Source organism: Arvicola amphibius, chromosome 10, assembly GCF_903992535.2.
Source record: "Arvicola amphibius chromosome 10, mArvAmp1.2, whole genome shotgun sequence".
Taxonomy (NCBI): domain Eukaryota; kingdom Metazoa; phylum Chordata; class Mammalia; order Rodentia; family Cricetidae; genus Arvicola; species Arvicola amphibius.
Window position 1 is genome coordinate 95262439 of NC_052056.1, and position 11167 is coordinate 95273605.

At 53.9% G+C, this 11167-nt stretch overlaps 2 protein-coding genes across 2 annotated transcripts in view; both read right to left on the bottom strand.

The window, feature by feature from the left end:
• Positions 1 to 1780: 1780 nt before the first annotated feature.
• On the bottom strand, positions 1781 to 7293 carry Trim56 (tripartite motif containing 56). The gene is given in 24 exon segments (XM_038344468.2): positions 1781 to 5139; positions 5142 to 5175; positions 5178 to 5228; positions 5230 to 5403; positions 5405 to 5494; positions 5496 to 5525; positions 5527 to 5589; positions 5591 to 5634; positions 5637 to 5688; positions 5690 to 5734; positions 5736 to 5861; positions 5863 to 5982; positions 5984 to 6115; positions 6118 to 6153; positions 6155 to 6357; positions 6360 to 6528; positions 6531 to 6621; positions 6623 to 6675; positions 6677 to 6735; positions 6738 to 6858; positions 6861 to 7055; positions 7057 to 7107; positions 7109 to 7167; positions 7170 to 7293. Coding segments are annotated over 24 exon segments (2259 nt in total). The 3' UTR covers positions 1781 to 5002.
• Positions 7294 to 9598: 2305 nt separating this feature from the next.
• The window catches only part of Muc12 (mucin 12, cell surface associated), a 119915-nt gene continuing 118346 nt past the window's right edge, over positions 9599 to 11167 (bottom strand). Inside the window, exon 2 of the mRNA XM_042055841.1 lies at positions 9599 to 9845. Coding sequence (XP_041911775.1) covers positions 9599 to 9845 — 247 coding nt within the window. The remainder of the gene's footprint in view (positions 9846 to 11167) is intronic.

Here is an 11167-nt window from a genome sequence, read left to right on the forward strand (position 1 = left end):
GCCTCCCGAGTGCTGGGATTAAAGGCGTGCGCCACCACCGCCCGCCAAGTCCTTTTTTTACTTTTTATTCTGAAACATGGTCTTGCTAAGTGACAGAGACGGTACTTCAATTGGTTATCCTTCTGCCTCAGCCTCCCTGCTTGCTAGGACTGCAGCCTGCACTACCAGGCCCGGGTTCATTTCTGAATTAGCCTCCTGCTTCAGGTTCCCGCGCACCTCTGCAGCGCTGCGCTACCCAAAACGGCACAGGAGCCCCTCCCTTACTCCTCCTTCTCCTAAAAGAAGTGGAACACCCTCTCTTGTCCCTCGCTCTTTCCTCTCCTAAAAGAAACCGGACAACCCCAAGCCTGTTTTTGAAGTCTTGCCTTAGGAGGTGCAACAGTGCCCCCTACTGGAGACTTCCCATCAACCAAGATTTCTGCAGTCTGGCTTAAAGATGTGACTTGTAGAAACCTTGGTGTCAGAACAGTCTGATCCCCTCTCTGCATGTTAATTCACTTCACATATGGTTACTGAGACTTGCATTGGATATCACGCTACCTCAGGCCTCACACACACACTCTCCTGGCCTTCATACAACTTATCCAATCTCACTTGGTTCTGTAGCCCCAGCATTCGGTCAGGATTGGCCAGGAGAACTCCCCAAGACTTCCCAAAAGGAACTTCACGGCCACCCCATCACCTGTGGGCACCACCCGGCCGCAAAATAACAAACCTCCGGCCTCATCCAATGTGCAAGAATTACTGGAGTGCACTACCATATCTGGTCCGGAATAAGTTATTCTTAAATATTGTTTATAGAAGTATATTTTCTTGAAGTATCCAATCATATAATACTAACTGAAATAGAGATATACAGATGTACCAGTTCAAAATAACTCAAAAAGACATAACCTCCAAGATCATTGGCTATTTACAGATTAGGGATCCAGTGCTATCTAGACGGTCTCACCTGTTGCTGACCCGCTGCAATAAGAACACCCCAATCAATCACTGCGCGTGCACGCATGCACAAGGTCTAGAAGACACCAAGCGTCCCTCTTTGTTACTCCCCACCTATAACTTCGAGAACCTGGAGCTAGCCCGGCAGCAGCCAAGCCCCTGCCTCTCTGTCCCTCAACCCTTATAGCTCTGGTACATGTGGCCACACATGGCTTTTTATATGCGTGCCGGGGATCTGAACTCAGGTCCTCGTGCTTGTATGGCAAGCGTTCTTACCCACTGAGCTGTCTCCCCAGCCACGCACTCACTCTCTTCTCTCCCCTTATGACTGCATCACATACCATTTCTTTCAAAGACTTCTCATGGCTGTTATCCACGTAACAGACCACAATCTACTCGGCCCTCCCTCACCACGTTCCAGTTAATGACAGTAATGCAGGCAGCTGTAAAGGTCTCTGCAAATATTTTTCTACGACTGAATTATTTTCCAGAATGTATTCCCCAAAGTGGCATGACATTTTTTCCCCCTGGTGCTACAGATGGAACGGAGCCACCCACTGGGGAAGTCTGGGCAGACCCTCCAACCCTCAGCCCCTGGCGGATTCTAGACAGGCTGAGATTAGTCTAGTTTCTCAATCATTCAAGAAAAAAAAAAAACAAAAACGGGGCAAACATTGCCAAATGTCTCTCCAGGAAGCATTGTTTTACAGCGCCAGGAGTCTACGTGTCTCTCCAGAGCACATTTCTAACCTCACCGCTGGCGCATGCCGGTGGTTTTATTTGGTTTTATTCATCTTACCAGCCCTTGCTCGTAGATGCGTCCCCTGGGTGCGTGAACTAGTTTGTTCTTTGTCCAAACAGGAAACAGGTCTTTTTTTTTTTTTTAAAAACTGGGTACATTAGCGATTCAGCTTTTCCTTATCAAATCAAAAGTCCATGTTGTTTTGTAATCTTATTGGCTTCCATGTCTTCCTTTATGCTTTGGTGAGTATGAACTTCTGACTCCCCTGCCTCCACTCGATCGCTAGGATTGTAGGTATGTACTATACGTGTTTCTGTTCAGTGCTTGGGATCAAACCAAGGCTTCACGTATGTTAGGCAAGCACTCTACCAACTGAACCTATAGCCCTGTCTGCCTTTGTTGGTGAGGGTCTCTGGAGCCTAGGCTGGCCTCCCACTCACAGTTCTCCTTCCCCCTCCTGAGCCCTGGGATTACAGGCCTGCACCACATGGCAGGCTTTGAAAATCTATGTGTATTCAAAGCTGATCATCAGGACATTGGTGAGTTCCTGCACTGGTTTTGACAAACAGGAACATGTCCCCCAGAAAAAGACACCCTTTCTCTTCCCTAAACTTCCCATCTGGGTTGGTTCCCAAGCCCCCTGGATCCTGCAAACACCGTGTCACCGCCCTCCCCACCTTAAGTTTCTCTCCAGCATCATTCCCCACAGCTCCCGGCTAAACAAGCCCCCCACAGTGACCTCCACCATCTCCTCTCCAAAGCTGCCAGCACAGGTCCAAAGGACGGCAGTGGCTGCTGCTACCTCCGGCTGTATCCGTCTCTAGATTCTTACACCCCTACATCTCAGCCCCCCTCCATCATGACCCCAAATTCTTCTCGGCACTCCAATCCCATGTCGGTGGCACCCCCCTCACCCCTCCCATCGCGGCAAACCCCACTTCGCTTTGTCCACATAAAGGCTAACATTTCCGTAAAGGAATTTTACCAAGAAAGCTAAGGAAAAGCAGTAAATTAATAAGATCCTAGGAAGCATATGGAAAGCATAAGAAAGGTGTTAGATTACAGAGATCTCAATTCCTATTTAAATACAAACTGTGTTTTTCACCTCTAATATTACATATTAAAGATACCCATATTTTTTGTGTATAAAACTCCACTGTTTGCATCTAAGCATCACCACTGGCTCCCCCACCGAGCCCATACTTAAAAGAAGTATGCTCTTTCTCTTATTCGAGAGCTAAGGAATCATGGCTGAGTCTTTATGGACCTTGAAATATGGAGACAACGTTCCTCCCTTAATCTATGCCTCCCAGGCCCCAGCTCACCTGGGCAGGTGCAGAGGTGGTGGGAGGGAGGTGACAGCAGCTCTGAGGGGTCATTTGTGCTTCTGCTTGGAAGGTGAGGTGAGGTGTGGGGGCAGCTCAGTGGGTGCCTCAGTGGATCCTCCAGTTGTACCTTGTTGTTAGGCAAGATGGAATTCATCTTTCTTCCTGATGGTGCCTGTGATCTTGCAGCCGATGGCAGGGGAAGGGCTGGGGTGTGTGTGTAGATCCTGTAGGTAGTCCTGTGCTTGCTAGGTACCAACTCACCGCCCTTCACACTCTTGCTCTAGCCACGCCCAAAGATTGCCACCGGCACGCCTGCAAGGGTGTCTGTCAGGGAGTCCTCCAGACCCACCCTTACTGTCTTACAAGTGATGTCACTGCCCAGCACATTGTCCACAATGTCCGGCATCTCAGACTCCAAGGCCGAAGCTTGCTGAAGTCCTGGGTCTGTTAGTCCCTGCATCTCCCGAAGGCTCGGGACAATGGCCAGGAAGGATCTGATGTCCCCTCACCATCTTCTGACACTTCTCCTTCTTGAGGGGATGGATCTCGGCCAGCCTGGCCACTCACCAAGTCACTGGGCATCCTGAGGGTGGCGTCTTGGAAAGGGTTCTGATTTCCCATCTCAAAGGCTTCTGGTCGTCAGACCGGAACCAGTTGATGTAGACTTGGACACCTTGGGGGTGTCGATGGGCTTCACCAGCAACCACAAGACCCCCACCCCATCCAGTGAGCCTTACTCGGCAACACACGGATCTTATCATCACGGTTTCTGAGGGCCTTGATGGCGTCTGAGAACTCGGGAGGTGTCCGGCTTGTGGGCACCGAAGGGCAGGATGATGCCCGGTGAGCTCGGTGGAGCACTCAAGGACGGCCACCAAGTCACAGCCCTGCCGACGCACTCCTCTCCGGACAGGACCCCTCAAGCGTTGATGCTGAGGCCTCTCAGCCACCATCTGGAAGGGTGACTCCCTCTCACAGTGGGTATCCTTGCTGATCCAGTGATCATGTGGCCAGAGATGGGGCTCTGTCCACGGGACAGCCTGGTGCTTGAGAGTTGGGAAGAGTCCAGCTCTTTTACAGTCTCTGAATGTAGCCCAAACGTATGATCCTCCTGCCTCAGCTTCCCAAGTGCTGGGATTACAGGTGTGTTGTGATGCACACCTGGCTTTAATCTCACATCTATGGCCTCTGCCTGCACTCTCTGACCTCTGACCTCTTGAAATCTACCCCATACTTCACTGAGGGAGTCTCTTCTCCCTGATGGTGGTTAGCAGAACATGGCATCGTTATCGCCATTCTGAGACCTCTTATACCCCCGTGAGAATGGCCAGCTTTCACCCCATTTCCACCATGCCCACCATGTCTTGACATAGACTGTGTTGTTCTTTGCTTGGAGAACGACATAAGTCATCTCCCTAGACCTCGCTTTCCACCTGTTCCATCTGTTTCTCCCCCAGGTAGGAGGGTAGACCTAGGGATTGACCAGGACTTCCTGCAGGCTAGACAGGACCTCTCCCACTGAGCCACACCCCATCCCCTCACTGGGGGATTCTAGGCAGGGGCTCTACCACTGAGCCACACCTCCACTCCTTATTGGTAGACTCTAGGCTGGCACTCTACTATGGAGCCATACCCACACCCCCAGCCTCATTGTGATTTCTAGGCAAGTGCTCTACAGAGGATTCGTGACCCCACCCCAGGAATGGTTTGAAGAATACAGTTCAAGAATCACTTATATAAAGACAACCTAAACTATACAGCGGAGCCGCCAGCGGGAGGAGTCACTCCAAAGGAAGCAGTTGGGTTGACTTCCGGCACCCGCTGCGTGCTCCTGAGGTTATGGTCACACTGCCACTGCTCTTGCTGTCCCTTCTCCCCATACATCACAAAAGGAGCAAGCATTTTGCCAGCTGGAAAAACAGCCTTGGCTACATCATCCCATGGGTGCCCTCCCTCCCCGCCTGCCCTCCCATCCCAGCCCTAAGCCCCTTTAACTGTCAGGAAACCTGACCCTAAACACGTGGATAGTCCCGTTACTGAGGGACACCACCAGATATTTGCCGTCTACCATGGTGGTCACCCGGGGCTTTTCCAGGCCGTGATACGCTGTAAGGAAGTCACCGAGAGTGACCCCTCGGGATCCAGGATCACCACCTTGTTCACCCCTCTCGAAGGGTCAGGAATATGAAGCCTTTCTTATCCACGGACACGGAACCCTGGCTGGCAGCCGTGTAAACCCGGGCCCTTGTATTCCCAGATGACCTGGCCCAGCCCATCACAGAAAACCACACTGTTCTGCTGCCAATCTGACCCCACGAAATCGCCCTGAGGGCTGGTGGTCAGGAACACCAGGGCCCGCTGGCCCCGGCTAGCCTTGCCTCCGGGGATAAACCCGCGTAGCCAGGCTGCCTTCCTTCTTGTATACCTCCACGTGGCCCGCCACGCTGACCGCTACCCGGTCTCCACACGGCATCGCGGCCACAAGCGTGGCTGGACTGGGTGAGGCTCAGGGATCCTTCGCCATTGGACTTCTCCCTCAGGACTGACGAGATAGAGCCTGGCATTGGCGGAGAAAGCCAACCGCATTCTGTAAGGCAGCCACACTGCACGGGGAGCAACCCTCGGAACCGGCACTGTGCCCTTGTAGTCGCCATTAAGAGAGAAGCGTTTCAAGACCCCTGTTCTGCTCATCCGCCACCAAGATCTCCTGTGGGCCGTAGGGGGCAGAGCCCGGTGATACGCGGGGAACGTTTGTCTCCAGGCATCCTCGTGGGGAAACTCCAGGAGAAAACGGGCCGAGGGAGGAGGGCCTGACCCTTCTAGTTTGGCCTCAGGATGGGGCTGGGCTCCCCGAGAAATGGCTTGCCACCTCCCTTGCACCTTCTTCTTCTTGTTAGATCTGTTACCCCTTTCGATCAGGACATCGTCATCTTCTTGGGAGTTCTGGGCCTTGCCTTCTTTGGGGAGTTGGGGCTCCATCCTTACACAGGGACTGGGCTCCAGCCTGCTTCCCTGTCCTTGGTTCTCTCCTCCCCTTGGCTTTGAGAGTCATCTCCTCCTTGGTACCAGCTCCGCCCTTCTCAGAGTCCTTCTGGGATTGTTCGGTTCCTCAAAGGAGAGTCGAAGCAGGTGGCAGTTCTTTGTCCTGGAGCCCAGGGTAGAGCTCCAGCTTGGGCAGCACACAGCGGGTAGGCCCGGGTGTCCAGGGAGAGTCTTGAAGCTGGCGCAGGCGCTGTGTGATCGCTCCCTCCAGCGACAGGATCTCTGCCTCCAGACCCAGGCTAAGCACTCGGCGGGCAAAGGCAGCAGCCGCCTTGGCCACTTGCTCCTGGCTCTCTATCTTGTCAGCCTCTCCCTGGTAGCCTCCTCAGCAGCCTCCACATGGGCCCGGAGTTGTCCCAAGACTTCCTGCTTCTGGGTCAGCAGGGACTTGAGGATCCGTTCAGCGGCCTCCTCTACCTGCGTTCCCACACTGGCTGCCTGCTCTCGCAGCTGGGCTAAGGCTTCCTTTTCTGCTACCCCCGGGTGGCCTCTAGCTCCACCAGATTGCTGTCCACACCTGCCAATAACTCCTCCAGGCCCGGTTTCCGGGACGCACTGCCTCCGCCAGGGCAAGCAGGGGTGATCCAGATGGGGCCCCAGACGGCAGTCCTTACAGAGCAGGCTGGGAACACGGTTGGCACAGGAAGCAGAGGGCTTCCCCTGGGTGCTGGGGACACTGGATGCCTGGCGCTCGCGAGCCTCTTCATCATACCACCCGGCTCTGTAGCCCACCAAGTCCACTACGCGGTGCTTATGGGTCTGGCGGGAGCAGCGATGCCCGTCGGCGCAGGCCTGGCATAAATCACATCCGCACAGTCCAGGCATCGGGCGGTGGCGGGGCCCCCAGAGCTCTTACCCTCCCACCAGAGGGCACAGAGCGCAACGTTGGCTTCCCCGAATGCGCGTCTCCCAGAAGCCCTGGCTTTGACAAGGTCCAAGAGCCCATTGACAAAGAAGTTGGTCTTGAAGGCGGCCACACCCTCGGGTGGCACAGGCACAGTCCTCCCGACACTCGGGGCAGCGGACCTGACCACCGATGTCCAGTTGGGCCAGAACAGTCCTGGCAATAGGTATGTAGACAAGGCAGCGTCTTGGGCAAGTGTAATTGCTCCAGCAGATTTTACAGGCTAGGAAGTCGCTGCTCAGAGCCTCCAGCAGAGTGGGGGGAGGAGACTTTGGAGACCATACTATAAGGGAAGGGGGCAGAGGTTCAGAGGCAACCCTGGCCAACGCCCCCATCTTGGTTCCCCACCCCCCTTCAGCCTGGCCCCTCCCCTGCTCTTTGCTGGTGTCCTGGTGTGGGCACTCACCTGGAAGGCTGGAGATTCTGGCTTCTAGGAGGCACTGGGGTACTTGGGGGAAAGGCTCTCTTTTCTTCCGCTCCGTCCTTCTTTACAGCACGCACCAAACGTAAACATGCAAAAGCCGTGAGTAGGGCAGAGCCTGTGGGGGAAAAATGAGACCAGGAAGCCCCTGGGTCTCAGAGTGGAGTTAATCTAATTATTAAAATACCAGGTCACGGGCCAAGGTAAGGGGTAGCCCCAAACCCTTCCAGTCTCACGTAGCCCAGACTAGTTGCGAAAACTGAGGATGACCGTGAACTTCTGAACTTCCTGCCTCCCGCTCGGGTATCTGCTAACGACCAGTTTGTGTAGCCCTAGGATGGGAATTTAGGGCTTCTTGCACACGAGGCAAGCAGTCTAACAAGTGAGGCTACACTCTCAGGTTCTGGCTTGGAGCCCATGCTCCTCCTGCCTCAGCCTCCTGAGTGCTGAAATCACAGGCAAGCAACCACCACGTTTGTTTTGGTATAAGGGTCCTGTTATGAGTGGATACCCGGGCTCAAGGGGCAGCCCAGCGAGGACACAGAAAGAAAGGTGCACAAAGCGCCTGGCTTTATTGATGTTGGGGGCAAGGTCCCGCAGTCCTAGTTTCCTTTGTTGGGGAGGGTGTCCCTGAGAGGGCGGGGCCCTACTTCCTGCCCCAACTATTTTTGAAAGTAATTCCAGAACGAGAGGAAGGGCTCCAGTGGGGAAAGCTCATCTCCTTTTACTGACCTCGGGGGTCATGAAGATAGGGCCTTGACCCCTGGAGACCTCTAATTTTACCCTTTTCTACCTAAGGCATTCTAGAAACTTCTGGAGGGAGAGTTTACAAGTCCCCAGCACGGTGGGGGCTTAGGGTAAAACCCAGCCCTCATGAGGCTGAGGCAGGAAGACTGCCACGAATTCGAGGCTAGCCTTGGTTACAAGGAAGTTTCAGGACAGCCTAGGGCTACATAGTTAAGATCTGGCTGAGCCTGAGTTACAGAGTGGGGACCCAGCCTTAAAAGAGATAAACAAATAAGACTGATTGATCGATAGCACTCTCCGTTCACCCAGGGTTGGGAGAGGAAGCTGTTGGGGGGGGGGGGGGGCAGGAACGGGGTGTGGCTGTCTGTTCTCAGGGAGGGTAGGACCCCAACACGGTGGGAGGTTGAGGGACAGGGGCCTGCCACCCTGGCTCGTCTCTCGGGCCTCCCAGGTCCTCCTGCCCTCCGTCCCCTCCCTTTCTTTTCCTCTCCCGGCTTTCTCACTTCCCTTCCCCCCCTTTCCTCTCTCCCCCTCCCCCCCAACCTCGTCTCTCTGGGTCCCGGCCTCTTTCGCCCCCTTCTCTCCTTACCCAGTCCCAGCTGACCTTGGACTCTCGCAGCAGGGGTCCGAGGAGCCCCGATAATCCCGCAAGCGCCGGCATCTCGACCTACCTGCAAGAAGAAGCAAAGACTGAAAGTAGGTCGCACTGTGGGTGCAACTTCCGTCCCCGGCCCGGGACAAGCCACTCCGGGCACAAGCCCCGCCTTCCTCCCCACCTCACCCTGGAGCGCTCCCTTCCTGGCCGGCCGGGGCGGTAGGACGGGGACCCCCTTCCAGAAAGGAAGGGATGGGGGGCCACAGGCCAGGGCGCCCCGAATGGCCCCAGCCTCAAGCTGTCAGTGTGTGTGTGTTGTGTGTGTGTGTGTGTCTGTCTGTGTGTCTGTGTGTGTCTGATCTGTGTGTGCCTGTGTGTGTGTGTGTCTGTGTGTGTGGTCTGAATCTGTGTCTGTGTGTGTGTCTGTGTGTGTGTCTGTGGTGTGGTCTGATCTGTGTCCTGTCTGTGTGTCTGTGTCTGTGTGTGTCTCTGTGTGTGTGTCTGTGTGTTGCAAACAAGACACTGCACCAGGGTAGGTTCTCTAAGCGTGTTTATTGGTCAGGATGTTTTATGTGTGGGAAGGAATGACAGATGGGGATCGGGCCAGTGGGCGGGGCTCCTCCATTGCTCGGTCGCTAACCACAGTCGAAGCTGTGAGCCCCAGATAAGAACACCAGTTCCAGGGCTTAGCGCAGGCTTCCTGGAGGAGGCTCTATCTAGAGATATGTTTGAGGGGATCCCAGGGTAAGGGCTTTCTGAGAGCCAACAGGTGTGTGTGTGGGGGTGCAGGGGACCCGAGGAGTGGTAGGGACAGCTGTAATCCCAGCACTTGGGAGGTGCACAGAAGTTTGATGCCGGCCTCAGCTTCTCAGGAAGTTTAAGGGCCTGTGGGAGCCACTGGAGCCCCTCTGTGGAGAGAAGGATCACCCAGCCCCCCAAAGTGGCTGGCAGGATGATGGGTGCCAGGGGACATTGTGATCCGCAGCAGGACGAGGTTGAGAGCGAGGGTCTGGCACGTTGGATGCCACAGGCCAGGTAGTCGGGAGATCATTCCGGTGATACCTGATTCAGGATGGTTCAGCTTGACAGCCTTCCTACTTCCATTTCCCCTTCCCACGTTCACGCTTCACGGGTAAAACTGTAAACTTCTGTTGGTTTATTTTTATCTTTTTAATTTAGACAAGGTCCTTGCTGTGTAGCCTAGGCTAGCCTCAAATTCAAGATGCTTCTGCCTCAGCCTCCTAAATGCTGGTGTTTACAGGTGAGTTATCACCATACTGCATCTTTGAATTTTGATACTCAGACTCAAAAAAGAAATGCATGTGCACGCGCGCGCACACACACACACACACACACACACACACAGAGAGAGAGAGAGAGAGAGAGAGAGAGAGAGAGAAGGAGAGAGAGGGGAGGCAAAATTATTCTAAGGAAGTCCTGGAGAAGTCAGACAGCACGGAAAAAAAGGAAATTAAGGACATGGGGTGGACTGGGATGTGGCTCAGTTGGTAGAGAGCCCTTGGGTGCATGGCCGAGGCCCTGGGTTCCATCCCCAGCACTTGGGAGGTGGGGGCTGGAAGGTCAGGAGTTCAAAGCCATGCTCAGTATACAGCAAGTGCCCGCAAATAAAGGGCTTGCCACCAAGCCTTAGAATCTGTGTTTGATTCCCAGAACCTGCATGGTATAAGGAGAGAATCGACTCCCATAAGCTGTTCCTAGACCCCCCCCCCACCTAGGCCACAATACTTGTGTGTTCACGCATTAACCATCAAGTTAAACTTTTAAAATGTGCTGCCATAGCAATGAACTTGGCTTAGAGCCTTTCTCCTCTCCCAGCCAGCCTGTAATTGTCAGAAGTCATAGCAGGGCCTTGTACTGTACGGTCCCTCGTGCAAGCCTTGTGAGCCATGGCTTTACTTGTAGCTCCTTACTTAGTCCTCTTCTACCCCCTCCTCCTTTCCTTTTTCCCTCTCCTGTTCCTTCCCCTTGTCTTCCTCCCTTCCTCTCCCCTTCCCTTACTTTCCCCCCATTCTTTACTTAGCCCAGGCTAGGATGAAATTCAGTATGTTACCATGCCTGAGCTTGGAAATCCCCTGCCTCAGCTTCTCAAGTCTCTGGTGTTGTGGCTGTACCTCCAACCAGGCTTAATTTGGGTTTAATTTGCCCTTCTTTGAGTTTCTTGAGGTGAAAGCTTTGTATTAATCTCAGATCTTTTCTTATTATTAAAAATTTGTGTTTACTTATTCACCCTTTTGCTTACTTGTTATTTGGGCTCCCACATGCCTCAGTGGGAGGGGCTTCAGAGGACAGCCTTTATCTCCTTCCCCATGGGGGATTGAACTCAGGTCCTCAGGCTTGGTGGCAAGCCCCTTTAGCGCTGAGCCAGCTCACCAGTCCCTCTTCATTCTTTTCTGAAATCAACTTTCAAGCTGCCCATCAACTTCCA